The 22,086-nt window shown below is 42.6% G+C and overlaps 2 protein-coding genes across 3 annotated transcripts; both read right to left on the reverse strand.

Annotated features, from left to right (window-relative positions):
- Positions 1–596: 596 nt before the first annotated feature.
- On the reverse strand, positions 597–17,168 carry LOC139209529 (DDB1- and CUL4-associated factor 1-like). The gene is made up of 25 exons (XM_070839276.1): positions 16,988–17,168; positions 16,094–16,213; positions 15,900–15,976; positions 15,727–15,800; positions 15,526–15,639; positions 14,570–14,707; positions 13,537–14,133; positions 13,106–13,207; positions 12,853–13,011; positions 12,181–12,360; positions 11,778–11,987; positions 11,437–11,606; positions 11,193–11,317; positions 10,486–10,721; positions 8,466–9,541; positions 8,172–8,370; positions 7,753–7,835; positions 7,161–7,245; positions 6,802–7,035; positions 6,004–6,097; positions 5,449–5,553; positions 5,229–5,302; positions 5,010–5,105; positions 4,626–4,899; positions 597–1,989 (listed from the first exon to the last, which is right to left on the reverse strand). The coding sequence occupies exons 2-25, from the start codon at positions 16,204–16,206 to the stop codon at positions 1,934–1,936; spliced, it is 4,671 nt and encodes a 1,556-aa protein (XP_070695377.1). The 5' UTR covers positions 16,207–16,213; positions 16,988–17,168; the 3' UTR covers positions 597–1,933.
- Positions 17,169–17,232: 64 nt separating this feature from the next.
- Positions 17,233–22,077, reverse strand: ssuh2rs1 (ssu-2 homolog, related sequence 1). 2 transcript variants are annotated; one of them, XM_070839406.1, is made up of 13 exons: positions 21,838–22,077; positions 21,522–21,583; positions 20,854–20,952; positions 20,290–20,365; positions 19,981–20,110; positions 19,738–19,798; positions 19,493–19,614; positions 19,343–19,405; positions 19,168–19,250; positions 18,956–19,048; positions 18,698–18,803; positions 18,073–18,180; positions 17,233–17,890 (listed from the first exon to the last, which is right to left on the reverse strand). In XM_070839406.1, the coding sequence occupies exons 1-13, from the start codon at positions 21,867–21,869 to the stop codon at positions 17,750–17,752; spliced, it is 1,176 nt and encodes a 391-aa protein (XP_070695507.1). In that variant the 5' UTR covers positions 21,870–22,077; the 3' UTR covers positions 17,233–17,749. The 2 variants fall into 2 exon arrangements, with proteins under 2 accessions (XP_070695507.1, XP_070695508.1); XM_070839407.1 differs by lacking the exon at positions 21,838–22,077 and adding an exon at positions 21,691–21,804.
- Between the last annotated feature and the right edge of the window lie 9 nt (positions 22,078–22,086).

Consider the following 22,086-nt stretch of genomic DNA (forward strand, 5'->3'; position numbering starts at 1 on the left):
GAGTGAAAATCATCGCCTCCTCAGTTTAATGTTTGGCCAATCTGCTCAGCTGTCCCATAAATGTGCTTTTCTGTCTCTATTGTGATAGTTTCTAACTGACATATCACAATTAAAGCTCTGGACACGGCCAGAGCAAGCTTTTCCTCCATTTTCTTGGTTACCAGGGTGACGAGTCCTGCCCCACCTAATATGCAATTGGTTGCCTGAAAAGTTCAACGATTTTCGACTAGAAGCGCTCCAAGCATCGGCACAAAAAAGGCTGACCGCTCTGAAAAAGGATGTGCAGCGCTTGTTCTCCAGGCGGACCCATATGCTCTCTGTTCATTGGGAACAACTGAAAAAAGGCACTGGTGCTCAGCAGAAATGCCACGTGGACACGGATCCTTCAAGCTTCCCTTCAGAAGTTCCTTGCTTGTAGGTAACCCACTATAAAGATTAAGCTTGTAGTGTGTAATTAGACCTTGGTATTGGCACCGGTTTCTGCATGCATTCTTGCTTTCTTCCTTTTAAGAGCCACAGCTGTTTAAGTCATCTCTACTGCTTGCAAGCATCATTCACGCTTCATTAAAGAAGCACACAAAACTAAATTTGCGGCTTTATTTATAGTAAAAATACTTTAGATACATACAAGCTGTACATAAACTGTCTCGAGAAAGTCAACATAAAAGTCTCCTTGTTGAAAAAAATAACAGAAAAAATGAATAGATACAAGGCAAAATCATGAAATGTTTGCACTGCTTTCAAAAAGTGTGCAAGTACAAGGCATTTGTTTTCACAATGTTGAGAGTTTGAGGCCTCCCGTATCCCCATCAAAGGAAACTTATTGTTTCTCTTCTTATTGCTGAATTTCACCATCTTTTATTTCCAACGTCTCTAAACTCTCTTTCAAGATTTAGCAAGATCAATTTTATTCCAAGGGATGAGGTTTTTCTATATTATCAGATCAACCAAAGTCATTGTGGTAACATTAAATTAAGTTAAACTTTCAGTTTATGTTGTTATCAACAGCACAAAACCCTGTAATCTTTTAAGAAACATCCACAAAACCCAAATCCTTACGTGGCTCAATAAAGGGGTGTAAAATGAAACAATGGTGGACAGCTGTAGAAGCCTCTGTAAGTCATGTCCTGACAGAGAGCAGGTGTGTCAATACTTTTGAGTGTCCACACTAGTTATGGTTTCTTTAGAGCACAAAGCTGATTTATGTTTCCTATTTACATAATGAAATTCGGAGGCGATGGTCACGTATGGCACTGCTGTGTGTGGCATTTTGGTCATCAGTTTACGGTGAAAGTAAAACTAGAAGGTGGGTGTGATGTTAGATGAACCATCGGCAACGTGTTTGTGCAGAACATTAGCTGCCTAATTCAATACTTCAGAACTTTTTGGCGGTTATTCTAGGCGGTCTGGCGAAATACAAGCCTGAGAGAGCACTGTATCTTTTGCCACACAAATGCAGACGCGCAGCCCTGCAATGTAAGCCTTTTCCGTACAAACACTAATCTGTGACCAAACAGAGGCTTACAAAGTGAGTGAATCAATATCAAATGAAGAGGCTCAATTAAAGAGCCGTAAATGTGGTAAAATATAAAACTTTTTTCCACAGCATCTATGCAAGCCATTTTGCTCATCATCAAGCCCACTTTTGTTCTATAAAACTATATCAAATACAATCATTTTTGCCCCCCAGTCAGTCAACTTGTGCATTGCCCCCCCTCCATATCTGTGGGATTGTTCTTCCTTGGTCCTGTCACTCAGAGTGCCGATGTGTGCTGACACCTACTGTTTCAAACTGGCAGTGCTCCAAGTTATCTCACACCTTATCTGCTGATATATCCTCTTTTCTTGCCTCCTGTTCTGCAGCTCAAATGTCTATGAGGCCGAACTCTTGACATGTCTTCCGGGTTCCTCTGTCCCAGATGCCAATGGCTCCTCACTCATTCAGGGATAAGATGATGTCATCCTCAAGGTCAGAGTTGTCAGAGCTGTCTGTTGGTGCGATAGATAAATTCAGATTTTAAAATGCGGGAAACACAAACGTTTAGTGCTGCATACGTCAGTGGGTAAGGAGTGAAAAAGACGAAATGGCAAAAACAAAGCAGCTTTGGCAAAATGTCATTCCCTCAACGTCTGAAATAAACCAAGACAGCAGTTTTTACATTCCACTGGGAAAGACAACATTTCTTCACAGTGACAAGCATTAAAACACAGAAACTGGACCAAGCATCGGCCTTATAACCCCATTCTTCAAATGTAACTTAACCGATCCAGGCTGATGTGCAGTTATCAGGCTAAATGTTAATGCTCATCTAGCTATGAGGATTTGTTCATCTTGGATAAAGTTATCACCAACAAGCGCAATCTTACTTTGCAATAAGGACAACAGGAGTAGAAAGTTGGAACCATGACCAGTGTGTCCATGATTGGCTGAGTGCTGATCATATGGTTGTCCATACATGAGGTAGGCGTGTGGGGAAGAATCCCAACATGCAGGCGACATATTCATTTCATTTTATGTGCTTTTTGGCATCATGCAATTTCGTACATTTTACTGTTCAAATGACAAAAGCCCATCGTAATGTCATAGTCTTTTAAACACCCAGGATGTTTTAATGGAGTTCATGTCTAGTTCCTTTTTAAGGGGAACCCCCTTTTTTTTGTCGTGTATTTTATGATATACAGTGGGGCAAAAAAGTATTTAGTCAGCCACCAATTGTGCAAGTTCTCCCACTTAAAAAGATGAGAGGCCTGTAATTTTCATCATAGGTATACCTCAACTGTGAGAGACAGAATGAGAAAAAAAAAAAATCCAGAAAATCACATTGTCTGATTTTTAAAGAATTTATTTGCAAATTATGGTGGAAAATAAGTATTTGGTCAATAACAAAAGTTAATCTCAATACTTTGTTATATACCCTTTGTTGGCAATGACAGAGGTCAAACGTTTTCTGTAAGTCTTCACAAGGTTTTCACACACTGTTGCTGGTATTTTGGCCCATTCCTCCATGCAGATCTCCTCTAGAGCAGTGATGTTTTGGGGCTGTCGCCGGGCAACACGGACTTTCAACTCCCTCCAAAGATTTTCTATGGGGTTGAGATCTGGAGACTGGCTAGGCCACTCCAGGACCTTGAAATGCTTCTTACGAAGCCACTCCTTCGTTGCCCGGGCGGTGTGTTAGGGATCATTATCATGCTGAAAGACCCAGCCACGTTTCATCTTCAATGCCCTTGCTGATGGAAGGAGGTTTTCACTCAAAATCTCACGATACATGGCCCCATTCATTCTTTCCTTTACATGGATCAGTCGTCCTGGTCCCTTTGCAGAAAAACAGCCCCAAAGCATGATGTTTCCACCCCCATGCTTCACAGTAGGTATGGTGTTCTTTGGATGCAACTCAGCATTCTTTCTCCTCCAAACACGACAAGTTGAGTTTTTACCAAAAAGTTCTATTTTGGTTTCATCTGACCATATGACATTCTCCCAATCTTCTTCTGGATCATCCAAATGCTCTCTAGCAACCTTCAGACGGGCCTGGACATGTACTGGCTTAAGTAGGGGGACACGTCTGGCACTGCAGGATTTGAGTCCCTGGCGGCGTAGTGTGTTACTGATGGTAGCCTTTGTTATTTTGGTCCCAGCTCTCTGCAGGTCATTCACTAGGTCCCCCCGTGTGGTTCTGGGAACTGTTGGTTCTGCTCACCGTTCTCGTGATCATTTTGACCCCACAGGGTGAGATCTTGCGTGGAGCCCCAGATCAAGGGAGATTATCAGTGGTCTTATATGTCTTCCATTTTCTAATAATTGCTCCCACAGTTGATTTCTTCACACCAAGCTGCTTACCTATTGCAGATTCAGTCTTCCCAGCCTGGTGCAGGTCTACAGTTTTGTTTCTGGTGTCCTTTGACAGCTCTTTGGTCTTGGCTATAGTGGAGTTTGGAGTGTGACTGTTTGAGGTTGTGGACAGGTGTCTTTTATACTGATAACGAGTTCAAACAGGTGCCGTTAATACAGGTAACGAGTGGAGGACAGAGGAGCCTCTTAAAGAAGAAGTTACAGGTCTGTGAGAGCCAGAAATCTTGCTTGTTTGTAGGTGACCAAATACTTATTTTACCGAGGAATTTACCAATTAATTCATTAAAAATCCTACAATGTGATTTCCTGGATTTTTTCCCCCCATTCTGTCTCTTATAGTTGAAGTGTACCTATGATGAAAATTACAGGCCTCTCTCATCTTTTTAAGTGGGAGAACTTGCACAATTGGTGGCTGACTAAATACTTTTTTGCCCCACTGTATATCGTGTCGTGAGTTACATCATATACGGGGCTTAACCAGAAAACTGCTGGCTTACTGTGAAAACTTGCACTTTTGCAGGTTTGGGCTGAAAGACTTGTTGCTCTGACAACAAGCTTTTAATTTTAAGCCATCTTTGCAAAAATGACTCCTGACTGGTGTAAAATTATCTACAGTGATGTTCAAAGAACAATTTAACCCAAACAATACAAAAGAGAATAATAGTAAAAACACATACTCAAGACAATTTTAAAAGCTTGAATTGACATGACTCAACAACACTGCAAGATTTTAAAAGAACATGTAGACACCCACTCATAGGTCACTACTCACCATTGTCGCCATCCAGATCAACATCGTCATTGTCAGAGTCATCATCATCATTGTCATCCTCATCGTCATCATCGCCAACATCGACATCCTCTTCAAGAAGGCGTGCCACCTCTTCATCAGAGGGAGAGAATTCATCATTCCCATCATCCTCCTCTTCGTCCTCCTCATCCTCTCCGCCGTTCTCATTCTCGAGCTCGGCGATAAGGGGATCTGTGTCGACATCATCGTCTGAATCCTCATCGTCGTCATCGTCTTCCTCTTGATCGTCATCCTCCTGGTGCATTGATGACAAAAAAAAAAAAAGGACAAATACAGTTTATTTTTTATCTCCGTCCGAACCAAAGAGACGCTGCTATATCCAAATTCCTAGAACAAAGTTAGAACCTGATCCTCCTCATCCTCCTCCTCTTCCTCTGCAAGTCTTTGCCGGCCAACTTCGTACAACCTGCACACTGTGTCAGTGTTGACAGAGTCTTGGTTCTACAGGACAGGACGGAGGAAAGGGAAGTAAAATTAATTCATATAATTAAAAGTTAAATAAATGATCACAACCTTGAGCAAAAACAAATTCTATTCTAACACCAAATCATGACAAGAACTGACCTCAATCACAGCAAGGTAGCAGTCTTTGGTATCAGTGCAAAGGTCAAATATATTCCTCTTCACATCAATAGTGGCTGAGAAGAGAGCAAAGACCATGTGTCAGAAGTCAATGACTGGAAATGTTACAATTAATAACATGATATATAAATATAACATCTTGTAGTCATGACAAACTTGGAGAAAAGATCCATTCAAGTGAGGAGCGGGCAGCGAGCCTTACCAATTGGTTTGTAGTCTGTGGCATTAAAAGTCCTGAACGATGAGCCAAATGGACTTTTCATCTGCATCTCCATCATGTCGTCTTCATCATCAGCCTGCAACATTGCTGCAACAACAAATGGCCACAATATGAGTAAGAGAGGAAATAAAAACTGTGCACAGCGAGCTGGTTAGCGGTGGTTTGGGTTTTTGACAGATTCAACTGGCCATTGCACGGGCAGAGCCATTACGGCACGCCCATGGCTCTTCCTGCGAGGTGAACCAGGTGGTTCTCTCTGCTGCCAGTCCAACACTGAGCCTTTTGTCCATATGGCTCTGAGTGACTGTGGTATCAAGCACGTACGCGCACGCGCACACACACACACACACACACACACACACCTCTACAGGCGCTGTTCACACCTCTTTCCAAATACACACATGCTCACTTTGCTTCGTAATTACCAGCTTTCCACTCAAACACACCTTTCACACACTTGTACTAACTGTGGAGTGAGTTGTAGGCTCGATGCCAAAGGTTCCACATCATCCATCACACAGAGGCTTGTGTATTTACCTCCATAAATGACGGTGCCGTTGTTGTTGAAGACTATTCTGCACTGGTCCAGAGCGGGTACTGTGTGGAGGAGGTGAAAGGTCCGCAGATCCCACTGAAAGTCAACTAAGGACCATGACTTTTTTCCCCCATTTGTATCTACTTAATCTGCTACAAATTTAATTACACAGAGATTAAAACGATCCCCAGGGTGGTAAAATCAATTTTCAGTGCAATAAATATTTAATGTTTGGCAGCGAAATAAGAGCTCAATAGTCATCCCATCAATGGAGCAACCTCAAATTTAAACGCTGATACAATCTGGTTTTTGTCCCGGTCAGATTTATGAAATGTTCCACTGTATAATCATTACTTAAGTCCAATGTTAAACAAGCACTTTCAATACGCAATAATGGAGCTTTTGGAGCACTTATTTTAGCAGCCACATTTTGTCTGTTTAGATGGCTGATACAAACATTTTCATTATTCAATAAACATATTTTTTAAAGTCTTCAAATATAGATATATGCACTTATCACACAGATTCGCATGCTAACATGCTAAACTAATATGGTGAACATGGTAAACATTATACATGCTAAATGTTAGCATGTTAACATTGTGAGGTTTGCGAGGCACCGTGCATATATACAGCCTCACAGAGCTGCCAGTACCATTGTAGGCTGTTAGTCTTGTTTGAGGAGATTGGATGACTTCATTCCCCAGTCAATGGGTGTCTTGTCATCAAGGGGAATAAAACTCAAACCCAAAACATCTACTGTACTCTTATCAACTTAAGTATTGACATCTCAAGGATACAATTTCTGTGTTTATGATGACCTCCAGGCCGTTGGGGTGAAACACACCACTGATGTTCATGTTGAATTTGTCAAACTTGTGGATGGCCTGAGCCGTGCGCACATCCCACAGCACGCCGTCATTCAGCACCAGGTCATCTGTTGGGTTGAAGGTGGCACAGTTCCTCTTGTAGTTGTTAGCCAGGTCTGGGTTGTTGAGAGTCAGAGTTACCTGACCCGTCTGGATGTCATAAATCTGGCAAAGAGAAGAGCCAAATGTAAACATTCGCCACTGAGGGTGATGTTATTCTGTATTTTAAATTTTTTTGATATTATAACCAGACTGACACAATTCAAAATCAAAATTGCCAACATACGTACACGTGCTATATGTTCCTTTGTTCCGATGACGCGATCTTGTGAAAGCTTACTGAACTCCACATAATGGTCGCCCAGAAAGGAATGCCTGAAGACAATAAGAGCAACATTTTAACCCCCAATCAAAAACATGGAGCCAGTGGGACAATAAAAGCTGAGTAATCTAAACCTTATAATTGCTTAAAGACATTGTAGAACAAATCTGAATCCATTGGAGTCCCAGTATTGCCTTGGTTTAACTGTGCGGATGAATGAAGCCAACGGCGTGTGTCCCATGAACTGTAGACTGCAGCCCTCAGGCTGTTAGTGTGCATAATTAAACAGCATGTCATCTCCTTTCAGCAGCGTCCTCTTTTGACAGCATAAAGCTACAGTGTCATTGAGCAGAGGAGACCACATACATGGAGGCAGAGGCATCACAGTTGGGCTTAACTGAACTGTTGATCAATGGTCAGATAGCACTCATGTTGTACATGCTTTCTGGCAATTTTTGCACTCCAAATATCTAAATATTTCAGATCTGTATTCAAGAGAATGCATTTTGTATGCAGCTGGTAAAAATACGGGTTCATTCTTTTGTGAAAACATCACTTACTTCATGATGAAGACTGATTTCATGCCCCACAGTGCAGACAGAGGGTAACTCCAAGAGGCTGACGTTAAGAGCAAAGAGCCATCCTAAAATTACAAAATATGATGGTTAAACATCCCCTCTATACATGTTTTAAGACATTTAAGCTTACTCCGCTTAGATATTATATCAATTACATCTGTTCTGCTTCCCCCAATGAATAGTTCATTGAAAGGTCCATCCATGTGTGCACTGGAGAGTTCATTTTTCCACTACACACTGTACATTTTGGACCACGATTGGGTTCCAAAACAGTTGCAATGTCCCAAAATGTACACGTCACAAACATTTCTGAGTATGGAAAACTATCTCAAACTTAATAAAAGTTCATTCAGCAACAACATTAAGACACTGTTTATATACTAGTAGTGTTCTCTACGGACCCGCGAGGGCTCCAGGTGAGTGATGGCTGAGCTGTGACAGCTGTAGCTGGCTTCCTCCTGGCCTGTAAACACATTGTAGAGTTTGAGCTGCCCCGTGCACGTCCCGAGCATCAGGAAGCGCTCGCGAGCTGAGAAGGCACAACACATGAATCCACTCTCATCCTCGTCTGCTTCCCTGAACACGGAGATGGGACGGAACCTGAGAAATGGAAAAATAAAGAATGGTTGTGGTCAAGTCAAGTCATCCGGCTTTGTGTTCAAGGAAGGAAACATGAATCTACCAAAGCAACCCACCTGCTGAAGATGAGATGTCTGTCAAAGCAGCCTCCATCCACTCCTCCGTATTTAGGATATATGACCCTCCGTGTGTGTCGGGATGTAAAGTTGATGGGTGCTTGGCGTCTCTGTTTGGGCTCGGGGCACTGATGCGGGGTGAAGAGCGAGAAAGGCGGGCATGTTGCTACAGGGTTTTTACAGCGTGCATGCTGTTCCCTCAAGTACTCCGTGATGATGCTGTCTAACGCAGGAGGGGAGGGCAGGTGCCTGTCCAGCTGCTTCTTCATGGCTGGACTCTGGCTGAAGGCCCCGTGGTCAGACTTCTGCCTCAGCACCCGAGGTTTCTTGCAACTGACGATACTGCACCCAGTTTGCCGCTCACGAGAGAAAACGATTCGTCCAATCAGCGGGGAGCCATTGCTACAATGGGGGACAGACGTTGAGGGGAAGGCAGCAGAGGAAGACCCAGCGGGTTGGGATGTAGAGGGACGCGTTTGTGTATTGCTGGATCCAGGGGTGGATGAATGAGAGGGATGGTTTCCAAGTCTTGACCCAACACCGTTGGCCAGGCGTGGGGTGCGGGGTAGAGTAGCAACGGGAGAGGCGGTTGGGGGAGGAGCGACAGGAGGGAAAGCAGAAGTTGAATGTGTAGAATGAGATAGACACGCCATCGGGAGATCTGCCTCCTTGGTGAGTGTGGTGGCTGTGTCATGAAGTCCTTTGGCCATAAGGTGGTTCCTGATAAGCAGCAGAAGCTCTTTCTCAGGGAAGGTGATTCTGGACTGAGCGACCACACTGGCCCTCTGCAGCCACGCCAGAGACACGTCCGTACCGATGAGCAACGGTTTCCCAGAAATCCTTTCTATGAGCTCAGCTGCAAATTTACAGAACTTGACGTGTTCGCTGCGTTTGTCCTGGAGCACAGGCTCCTTCATGAGCTGTTGGATATGTCCGCTACTGAACAAAGGCAGCTTGCTGATGATCTGTCTGACGGAGCTGGAGCGAGACAGACCCACCAGAGCCTTACATGCCAGAGCCCGGATCTGATCTGCATCTGTAATGGGCATCTTCACCATCAGCAGGGACAGCAGCACCTACAGGGCACATGCAGAATGTAAGTTTCAAACAATGGCTGAGAGAATTGAGGGCATGTTTGAAAGAGTTTTTTTTTTTTTTTATATTAGGAAGACTCCCAACTGTGTAAACTGACAGGGGGTAGTAGCCATAAATAACAGGTGGATGTATTCTTTAAATGAGAGGGAAGGCTGCTTCAGTGGGTCCATTTCTATCTTATTTATACTGGGAAGCACAGGCCCCTTTTTAAAAGAGTATAGATGAAACTACTGTCCCACAATTCTTATGCTCAGGCAGCACACAACTCAAAATGAAGACATTCCTGACCAAGTGGTTTCGAGTCTACTTTTACACAAAGATTTGGCTTCAATGATAAAACATGTTTGAGCAAAAATGATTTACAGAACCAACAAAACCTAATCAAAGTGTACTTGGATCCTTTTAGCACAATGTTTTTCCTTTTTCAATCCCAATTTTACAGCCTGAAATGTAAATGTATATAATTCCTATTCAGGATGAAAGTAGGGTTGCTGATGCCACAGCAGCAAATTTTTCTTGCTGCCTCTGAATTAGGCCAATCTGGCCAGTTTTCCCTGTGCAATGTTGAAGTGTCCTTAAGCAACACACTGAACCCCAAATCTCCAGCTGTGCAGATCTGTGCCTTTCACAGCAGCACCACTGCATTCAGTGCATAGCTGTGTGTGTTTGTGGGTGAATGTAGGCTTTGAAAACTGTTTAAAAAGCATGCAGTGTTCCAAGATATACGAATAAAGTCTGTTTACCTTTACAGAACCTGTCACGATGCACAAATATGTCTTGAAATTTTGGCCACTACTACAACCTTAAACACACTGTGTTACAGAATGACTACAAAGGCTGTGAGATCACCTTTTGACGAAAAAATTCCAAGCAATGCCTCATAAATAAAATTTACAAAGGCTTTGGTGAAATAAATCAACTCTACCTTTATGCCATTGTTGGACTGTACCACATTCCACATTTTAGCAAGCACACTCTCACTGGCTTTGGTCTGCTGAGGCAGGCGCCGGCGGGGTGTGCCTGCGATAAACTTGCCAATGCTGGACATGCGTTTGTCTGGAGCGCAGACGCAGTTGATGACGACCTGCAGAGCAGACTTCTGAATCTCTGCATCATTTACAAATACCTCTCCCTCTGCCACTGCCAGGACTATACTCATTCCTGAGAGAAAGATCAAACAATCAAATGAAAAAACCTTTCAAGAAGAAGAAAAATAATACTTTCTAGTTGTGCCATCTCACAGCAGGGCTGGGCACAGGTTTTATGACAAAAACTACTGCATGTTATTACATTCTGTGGAGAGTAATAATCTTTTAATTTAACCACACAACATTTCCAAAACGCATCTGTTCAATTACATTCTCACAACATGCAAAAAAATCTTATAATGGGAGAATGAGCCTGTGTACTATGGACATGGTTACAGTAACAGCTGCTACAACTAGCTGCGTGGCATGCTGCTTAAATGTGTTAGTGACTACAGGCTGTGTATAAAATAGTTGATTAATGTTTAAATACAAAAGAGTAAACATGTTCTAAAATGACTTCTTAAGAGCACCTGATAACAACTAAAAAAACGTTTTTATAGATGAATTTTAGCTGAAATGGCATTGCACTCTGATAAAAACCTACCGACAGTGGAAACAGTGGATCCTCCCTCATCGAGCACAGCCACAGCTTCAGACAACAACAGCTGGGTCTTTGGAACAACTGTGAGGATACTCAGGATGTCAAGGGCATAACGCACTGTATCGCTCCTACAGGGAAAGAAAAGTAATCGGCGTATCACACATCACAAACTAGAAACTCTTTTTTATTAAAAAAAAAATGCAAAAACGAAAACAGATGAAGCAAGAACAAATGAAAATTACCGCACCTGCCATAGTAGGTCCTCCAGTCACAGGCAATGGAAATGAGCTGCAGGAGGAGCTGGACACAGGACAGCTTGTGAAAGACTTCCGCTGGTTCCCAGTACAGTCTGAGGGGACCGTACTCTATCAGAAACTCCATCATTTCCACCACCTGCTCACGGCTGTAGCTGACCGCCTGGGGAACGAGACGAGTACATCAATGACCTCTGCAGAAGCACTAACTCCGGCATTTCATGTACAACAACTAAAGCACAAACAGAGGAACTAAGCATAATATCTGCAAACAAGATTTAGAAATGTTTACATTGATGAATAAACTCTCCAATATCCTTTGTCCTCTATGTACCTTATAGTATGGTTGGGAGTGAATGGGGGCACCGCCCTCTGTGCGTTGCAGGGATTGCTTCACCTGCTCCACCTTGATTGCCAGATGGGCCTCAAAGTACCTGCGCAGAGCCATGCAGGTGTGTTTGGCAGTCTGCCTGCTGGAGAAAATCTCATCATCACTCAGCAGTGCTCCCTGGTCCTCAGGGTTCAGGATCTCCAGTGTGCTAATCTGGAAAGAATCCGTTCATATCATACATTAGTACACAATCGGCATCTGCTAAGTTATGTTATGACATTGAATTGGCTATTCTGTCTATCAGTTCTTGAAATATATAATTTTTTTTTTCTACGAATGATACGAATGGTTACGTTTCCATGGTTACAGTGAGGATCGCATGTAGCGGACTGCTGGTCTGCCCTACCAGATTGACAAGGCGTCGCAGCCCATCCTGCCTGTCGAAGAGCTCCAGGACGGCACGGAAAGAAAAGGAGATGGAGAAAAACATGGTGGCGTGGCAGCAGCCGGATGCATGTGAGCATTCCAGCAGCCACAGCGTGTAACCAACCACATCTGACAGGATGGAGTGGGGCAACATGCACACCTTGAGAGGAGAGGAGACAAATGAATACAAATGTGCACTACTACTACTGGAGCTGTGTAATACTGAAAAAACCTTCTCAGACATCTCAATGTTAGTGTCAAGATGATATTGTAAATCAATATAGTGTTATTTTACATTAACACATTGTCTGTATTTCAATTTTCATACAAATGCATGACCACAATTTTGTTGTATGTGGCACATCGCATTTTGGCACAAGATGTTTTTCTAGAAAGAGGAGAAGTGAAAATGATACAAGTGTAGGAATTCTTGTGTTAATTTGACATAAATAGAACAGACATAATTGTGTTTCTAAATTGTTAAGAAACCTTTAGGTTTAATAAAAGACAACTTTCTCAGTATTTCAATGACAATGATAAAAGCGGTTAATACATTAGCGTTTTTCTTTGACACATTCAGTACACATAAATGACGATTTGGGTGGCACAAATCAGGGTCAGGGTGTTTGCTTGACGTGTGTCTGTTCTGTACCCTTTCCATGGCATCCTGGTTATACGCAAGGTAGTAGAGGCACAGAGACACTCCAGTAGCAGCCATAGATGGCCTGGGGATTTCCAGCAACTTCTGAACTCCTCCATGAGCCACAAACTCTGCAGCAAACTTCTTGTGCAGCAGCAGAGAAGCCAGGTACTGCGAGAAGAGAGAGAAAAGTAGAGAAATAAGTCAAACCAGCTCCACCTTGTGTCTCAGCACCATGGAGGGTCAACTGCAGGAGTTTGTTTACCTTGAGAGCCTCAAAGGTGAGCTGCACATCATTAGTCTGCTTTAGATCCATGTAATGCATGAGTAGCTCACGAGCTCCCATCTGCATGAACACCGCCAGCAGCTGCAGGTATAACGAGGAATGGACATCGAGAGCACATAAATCATGTCAGTGTGCTTTACTACTACTGAACCCTGCAAATAGCAAATTGATGGAACCAATGTTACACAAGCCTGATAGCATTTTACAATTTCCTGTACAAACTGAAAATGCAGAAAATGGACCTTCAAAGCCCCTTTTTCCCCCCATAGTATCAGAACAGAATAATAATAATTGCTTTAATTATAATTGAGGAAGACTGACATCTGCTGGTAACTCTGTGCTAAGACAAGGGAAAAGCATTGCATGCATAAAGTGATTAAGCACTGGGTAAGCTGATGTAGTGGACAAACCTCCTGATACTCTCCCAGAGGTGTGAGGTACTGCAGGATGAGCCTCTGCTCAATCTCTGGGGTCAGAGGGTACAGATGATAGTTGTTGCCAATCACCCAGGGACTCATCTCAGACCAGCTGCTGTTGGAAAGTTCACTAAAGTTCCTCTCTGGCTCTGGCAAAGAGAAATTTAGCTTCTGTTTTGAGGACTTGCTGCTCTCCCTCTCGGCCTTCTTTCTTAGGTAACTGCTACCATCAGACATGCTTTGGTGTGTCAGTGAACCTGGAGCAGACATGGGCTTCATCATGGTTTTAACAGCCGAGTTCGCACGGCTGCTGGTCTTATGTAAGGAGTTGAGACGGAACGAAAGCTCGTTTTCAGGCTCAATGGTTGAGAAGGGAATTTCGCCATCCTCTTCTGGGCCCGTCCCCTCCCTTTCAGCTCCGTTTCTGCCCAGTGTGAAGGGTTTCTCTTCAAAGCCTCCGTCAACAGTTTCCTCATCCAAAGGCAGCAAAGGCTCACTCAAAATCTTCCTGGGGCTGGGCCGTTTGATTTCCCTTTTGTTCTCAGCATCCTTATCCTGAAGCTCACGCAACCGATGCAGCATCAAAGGCACCTGCCAAAGCACAGCATGAAAAACAAGTTGATGGAAAGTTGCTACTTGTCACCACCTACTGTTGATGAGTAAATTGCTCTGATGCTTTATGGGATAACACAGTTTTATCAGTAGTTGCAGCACCTTCTTTATCAGTAAGGACTTTCATATCTTATATTGTTTATACTGTTAACATTTTCCTTGGTATGTATTTTGCACCCTCCATCCTCTTCATTTTAACCACTTTTACAGCTCTTTGCATATTTTTATTGCAAATTTCAATCTTAAAGATTAACTTGCGGTATTTGTTTATTTTTTCTTTCCTCTTAGTGTATTTATTGTGACCAGTATGCACCAAAATACCAATGTGAGAAAGCCTGCATGGCAATAAATCTGATTCTGATTCTTCATTAAAATAAAACGTGAGAAATTTGAGACAGCAGAATCACCCACTGACCAAAACAGAGTTCTCCTCTCTGTAGTTAGCTGCAATGTCCTGGTTCTCCATAGCTCCAGCCAACAAGCCCGTGGCATAGATTCTGAGTGGCTGCTCGGCCTCCTGAGCCCACTTAAAGAGCCTTTCAACTATGCCCTCCTGAGAAGAACAAACACAGAATGGTGAAATACATATAGAAACATGAACAGATTCTTAATCAGAAAATAACGGAGGACTGCATTTTCCACAAATTGTTTTCATTTGGGGGCCAAATAAGAATGTATGATGGCTTTCATCAGTTTCAGGAGTGTAGCTAAAATATCGATACTGCAGGTTTTTGAAGTCTAGATTACTTTATTTAAATTAACCTTTGAATGACTTTGTAACTTAAAAAAAATAAAAAACAGAGTCAGAGCACAGTTTATCCATGTCCTCAACTCAACTGTCACAGTGCAGCAGTCAATGAGTAACTAACTTGCAGCAAGCTGGACTGTGACTCCACAAACAAACACGGCTTTTTCAGACAACTGATGTTGTCTTTGGTTATCTACATTTCATGGGGTTGTTGTTGAGCACCATTGACTCAGTGATAACTTAGCTTTCCAATCTTGCTTTTTGGACTGAGTCTGTTTTTCAGCTAAAACTACCTGAACATCCAGCCTTTCCTCTTTAATACCAAAGACAGAGCAGTGTGCCTGAGTAACATCAAAGAGATCTCCCTCTAAAGTGAAAATGAGGTTCCCTTTTTTATGCAGCTTCATCTTTGTTGTTGTTATGGTTGACTTTATTTATTCATGTCATGCTAAACAAAAATGTATCATGTCGCCAGGAGAAGGCATGTGCTATTCAATACATCTTGAACCGCTAAACACTGCGTGTTGGATGTGCATCTGGAAAACGACATGAACATTACAGGGTAGCATGAGTGAAGAGAAAACACTAAATGCTGCTATCTTATCATGATGGAAATAACCCACCTTTTCCTGAAAGACCACAGCTGTCTCCAATCCCGGCATGATGTTCTGAAGCAGGCGACAAGCTGCTGCATTGAGGGAAAATTCTCTGCTGGTCATCACATAGCTATTTACCAACTGCAAAGGGAAGAAAAAGCATAAATCACCTTCTGACACTGATGCTGAAAAGGGCCCTTGATTTTGCACGTCTCCATCCACCCTTACTGTGTTCATAAAGTCGTCATTCTTGAACAGGATCTTGAGCAGGTGCCCTAACACGCACTCTGGATCAGCTCTCCCTAGTGGCCAAGAGGGAAATGTCAAGAACATACACAATATTTAAATCTCCTGTAACCACGTCATTATATTGCTCCGTTTTTTTTTTCTTTTTTTCATACCAGGATGTCGATCATCAAAAGGGTCCGGGTCTGCTTTGTGGTACTCCTCTGTCTCTTTCTCAACAAGCTCTGAGATTCTGAAAGTGCCGGCACATCAAGACATTTGCAATTTAAAAAAAAAAAAAAAAAATCACACCCACCAAAACACAGCTTGTGAAACCAGCTTGCCACAAAGACTTAAAAAGATCACTTACTTGGTGAGGATGTTAACCAGCTCCTGTGTGCTGCCTTGTTGCTCCCTCTCCCACTGTTCCAGTAGAGCTGTCAGCTCTGCCTTGGAGTCCACACTGGCAGATGCCGACGCCATAGCGCAGCTTGTCAGGATGAGATGCACTAATATGTATTCATTACTTTCTTAATAGATGCTTTACAATTCAATCCACACTCAACTGCTACTCTAGGGGGCTTTAACAAAGTCTGCGGCTGGATGTTGTGACTTACAATCATAAAAGTCAACAAAAACACAATCGAGACGCAAACACAGGAGAGCACAACTGTCTCTATATACGTGGTTAACACTGTATTATTCGCAGGTCTGGAGACCAAAGAGTGAAGAAGCGGATTCGCTCCATCGCGTCACAAACGTCAAAATAACGGAGTGTGCGCAGGTGCAGCTGCTCTCCAGAGACTGCAACTGTCAAATACACAACACTGCTACTTTTACAGACAGCATATAGAGTGAAATATCTTAGCTTCCTTTCCTGATTTGCTTGGTAAAGTACAATGTCAGCTCCACCAGCTCGGATGTCCTCAAACATTCACTTACAGCCGACACGTACGGTGCCCAGTTGCAGCAAACTCAAAACACTGCCTGTTGCGATGTTAGGCTAGCTAGACTGTGGCTAAACAAGGAAGCTAATTTACTTAGCTCACAGGCGACAGTCTTAAAGTGGCCATTGTTGAATTCTAGTATTATTGTGTACACTTAGCCCGAGCTTTCCAGGCATGTACAGCTTATTGTGTCGGATTTAAATCACACTCGAGCCAGCGAAACCTGCCTGTACGTATATACATGTAACCTAGCACTGAGGCATTAGCTAGCAGCAGCACAGGTAAGCCCGGCTACTTAGCTAGCATGCTAACTTTACCTCGTTCTTCCGCTCAATTCTTATTCGGTTTCACCAAATCCGCCAAGACTTGTATCCACCGAGCTCAGTCCAAACTTGTTCCTCCTTGGTGAATATGAACGTATCGATCACCGCCTCACAGCCGAAGCTTAAATTGCTTTATAGTAGCTTTGTGTTCACGGTTTATTATCATTATGGCGAACACGTTCCCCACGTCATTACACGAGCGACAGTCCACTTTTAATGACGACACCATTCAACAGCAAAACATTGCAAAGTGCCGTTTATTCAAATGGTTGAATTACTGCAAAGCATGTATTACAAAAGCTTGTCTTTCAAGATCATACAGATACAGATCACACATCCACATGAAAAAACATTTAGTTGCGAGCAAACAGATTATGTTCAAATACAAAATAAACATAAAAATAATATAATTATCTTTCTTTGGATAATAAAAAAAATCACTGCTACCATACCATAACAAGAGTTAAAAGTTTTAAGATTCGGGTAATACAGTGTGATTATAGTTTAGTTTAGTTTTAGTTATAGTGATTTTGTCTGTAAGTATTGGTTTGGTGCATGAATACACATGTAACAATGAAAACCATCTTCGTTGAACTTAGTTAATTGTAGTTGTTAGTTAAAGGTAATTTGACTGTCTGTGTGAACTCTCCACAAGTCAGCATTAATGAGGATTCAGCCAGTGCTGAAAGATAAACCGATTTGTTTCGAAAATTAAATGACCTGGAGAGGAAAGACCTTCATACACAACCATTGCAATTACATTACAGTGCAGCAACAGGTAGCAGGATAGTCATCGGCACTAACTTGGAATTCATTCCCGTAAACAAAGTAAATGTGTGATTGCCCTTTCCACGAGTAGGTCACCTTGGTGACGGGGATCAGCTCTATGGTTTGACGCTGCAGGCAAAGATAGAAAAAAAGAACAAATATGAGCTTGTTGCACAAACACAAAATTAGGCTGTGAGTACAAGTATTATCAGATTGTTAACTTATTATTATATTATTATTATGTTGATATTTTGTATTTGAACAAAATTTAAATCAAAACGGTAGGCTATGAATAAAGCAGATGCACTTACCTGTTGAAGAATACGTGACGTTTGGGAGTACTTCCCCTGGTGTTCGTTGACAAGGCGCTGCGCAGCATGCACCACTGAGAGGTCTGGGAAGCCTGCGATTGGGTAAACCTGCACAGGGTCATCACAAAATTATTATTAAATGCTGAATCACTGTCACTGCTAATGACTGTTGTGTTTGGTGAGGGTTGCAAAGAGCGATTTTTAGACACACGATTATGACCTCTGAATACAGGATCAGTTTTAGGCCTAACACTGTGACTTCATGGCTCACAGGCTGCAGGGTGAAAGGAGTGTGCCACACAGGAAGCGTTCAGCCTCAGTGCTCCTGTGTGGTCGCACGTTTTGGCAGTGCTGAGAGCACATGGCACAATAACTGTAGCTGCACGCATAAAACTGGCAAAAATAGATTTGAGAGTATCAGTAAATTTTGCCATGAGTGTTATTTTAGCTGTGTAGACAATTAAATTGACCAGAATATGGCTGAAACACACAACCTGTGTTGACTGCCTGTTTGTAAACCTGTAGATATCTAAGTAATCTGTATGTATGTATGTGTTAAAAAAAAACATAATCCTCCCCCACTTATATATTGTGGCCCCCGAGAAAGGGAGAAACAATCTTTTACCATGTACTGAGAGTCTCTGAAAAGCTCCTTGCCAGACACCTTGCTGAGGTTGTCCAGCTGGAGTCCACTTGACTGTTCCACAACATAGTTATCAGAGTTGTTGACCCTGAAAGCATGTAGATACAAAAATAATAAATACAGCTTTATGTTTACAACTATAGTAAAAAGAACCATAAGTGTTGATGACCCTCAGATCATTAAGAAATACTATTCATTGAAGACATTCTTGGCAGATAAACAATGTTGAGGGAGTAGCACCATTTCACAGTGAGATTGATGTAGACCAGAAGCTGCTGTTTTCCGCGACATGTGCCACATTGCCTGGATCCTTGCCCGTGACAGTGGTTGCAGCTGTAAACAAGAGAAATCTTAAATAACTATCAGTATTCATTAGGGGAAGCACTAACTGCACTGCGCTTCCTGTTATTTGTACATCATCAGAAATCTGAGATGCAATGTATAACGCTTACTTTTCCCTCCCTCTGCCATTGCAATGGCTGCATCGTTCATCTCCGTGGCGGAAACCACATCCATTGCAGACCCAACAAACTTTCTGACCGGAGAAAGACAAAGGAAATCACGTTATCAGATGATCTCGCTGAAAAGCTTTTAACCCTTTCAATGAGGTCTGTGGAAATTACTTACATTACCAATGCCGGCACAGTCTTTGCAAGGTTTCCTCCCCATTCCCAAACAAACGTGGCAGGGCTGTGTACAACATATCTCTCATCAGGGAAAATATTAAAAGCAATGACGGGAGCTTTTGCTTCCCCAAACATGTGTTATATAGTTTACCTTCATAGATGACGTGTAGGGAACCTTGATAAGCTGTTTGCCATCCACAAAAAAGCTGGGGGATTTAGCAGGAATATCCCACGGTCCTGGAGGTGAATGGGTAAAGGCATCCACTGGTTGGCCTGATGCAAGTAAAACAACATATTAGATTATCAGCGAGAAGTTTCCCCCAAAGTAGCTGACGGACAGCAGAAGACAGAGAATTAAACGAATGCAACTGATGCACAAGATCAATAGTACTGTACCATTGTAAGGCTCGTGATTCCACTCTGTAGATCTCGATTCAGTGAAAGTTTCCAGGCGATACTAAAGCAACAAACCAGGGGTGGAGAAAACAAGTAATAGTGTTGCTCTATCTGGTTGTATCAAAATACCTACAGCTAATTACTGGCCATCAAACCTGTTATCTTATCAAACCTGTTATACAAGCAATTCATTTTTTACTAGCAGGTTTTCCAAAAAACACACACGAACAGACTCCCTCTTACCCTGTAGGTATTGAAAGCCTCCATGTTGGTGATAACTCCATCCTTTGCTGGTGCTGAACTGTAGCAGCACTTGCTGGAGGCGAACAGGTGAAACGCCTCTCGTGCAGTATCTTCAGTTATGGACGGGATACTGTCAGCAGTGTGGGAAAAAGATGCAGCATCGCCACACAGTTTAGTCTTTTAAGAGGAAGCATAAATTCTCACAGTGCTTAGATTGCTTCGATCTTAAAAAAATATGAATGGAAAATGTGTTGCAATTCCCTTAACAGTCATTTAGAAAATAAAAAAGGGAAATAGTTTGAGTCATACTTCCAATGTGGTTGTTCAGGTCCAGGTTCAGGCTGAGGAACTGGGTAAGCAGGCATCGGAGGGGGAAGAAATCCACCTACAGCAGATATTTCAGGGTTTCTTTGAGCCGTGTCATTGATTTATTCAGAGCATTGATTCCTAGTGCATTTTACATACAATATACACTCAGTGGCCAGTATATATATTAGGTACAACTGTAAAATCCAACACTACAGTCAGAGGGGTATTAGTTTAACTATATGTGTATTACAGCATCATACTAAGAGGTGTTTGTAATGTTTTGCCGACCCCATTTAAATCATGAGGGGGAGTAAATATTAGCTGTCCAGTATAACGACACCACTAGCAAACAACTGAATGATAAACTGATATAGTTGAATTAGCACCTATCAGAAAGTGGCTCTGTGAAGGTGGAATACGTGGCGGAGATGTTGTACAGGATTGCATTTAATTGCATGTGTGGCCAAGAAAGCGGCCAAGAAGTGAATATGACAGTACAATGAGAGACGGAGGCTGTGAGTGGGGTGAATGGGACGGCTATAGGGGCACTGCAGCATACTATACCTCCTCCTCCTGCCACTGTTCCTTCATAGCCGGGCATGCTGTCGAACATGCTGGCCGGAGGAGCGCTGGGGCCCTCAGCGCCGGGTGGGGCGAACATTGCTGAAACAAACCAGAAGAACCAGTTGAGGAGTACGAGTGGCAGCACACTTCTAAAATTTTAAATCAAGTTTGTGTAAAGCAAGTTTTATACATTACACACAGCTAGCATTCAAAGAAAAACTCTAAGCCACACCACTCCAGTCTTTTCAAGAAATCCAGCTGGATTCTTGGGTTTCCAAGTTACTACATGTCTCTACATGACAGCACCAGCAGACAGTGTCCTGAGTTAGTGACTTACCTTGCCCGTCCATGTTACTATCCATTCTGGGATGCTTAAGCGCTACAAATCAGACTCACAGACAGGGTCAGATCCTTTAACCAACAACTTTAACTTAAAGCTAGTCCCGCACACAACTCATAGAGCAACTGCAGTAGTGTCACCAACCTCTGATAACCTGGACGTCAAAACGACGTCACTATGGTGCGTGTGCGTGTATGTGTGCATGTGTGTGGACTGTACTGAGACAAGGGAAGTGTGTAATTCCAACACTGTTACAACATGCAACATGTTACTACACATTGGTTTAACGTCGATTGCAAAAGCTTAATTTCACATTCATGGATCTTACCCGGTGCCCCCCCTGCTGCTGGTACATATCCGGGATTGGCCACTCCATAAGTGCGATTATGGCTGAAAATAACGGAAAACGAAAGTTAAACCCGCAAAGAGGAAATAAAACAAACATTAAAAGCTACATTTGGGTTGGAATAAAACACACAGCATCAGACTCCACTCACCTTAACACAGGCTGATGCTCCATTTCAAAGCAGTGCAAAACAACTAAACGAGAAGGTGCAAACCGCCCGAGTCTTCATACGAGCGCTTATCACGCACTCACACAGAAATATTACCAATCATCATGTGACAAAAAGCAGATCATTTACCTTCTATCACTCCCCACCCCCGTGTGCTGCATGTCAGTCAGCTTCCGCTTCTTCTTCTTTAACAGGAATAACACTTTTGCCCTGTTTTTCTTGTCTGGGTTCAGCTTCAGGACGCTGTTATGAACCAGTATTTTGTGATGAAATGGTCATTCAGTTTAAAGACGTCCAGAAAGCACAAATCCCACCGAAAAAAACAAGAAACAATCTGTTCAGGAAGTGCGCAATAATCTGTTTCAAGAACAGAAAAGA

The sequence above is a fragment of the Pempheris klunzingeri genome, chromosome 11, assembly GCF_042242105.1.
Source record: "Pempheris klunzingeri isolate RE-2024b chromosome 11, fPemKlu1.hap1, whole genome shotgun sequence".
NCBI classification, from domain to species: Eukaryota; Metazoa; Chordata; class Actinopteri; order Acropomatiformes; family Pempheridae; genus Pempheris; species Pempheris klunzingeri.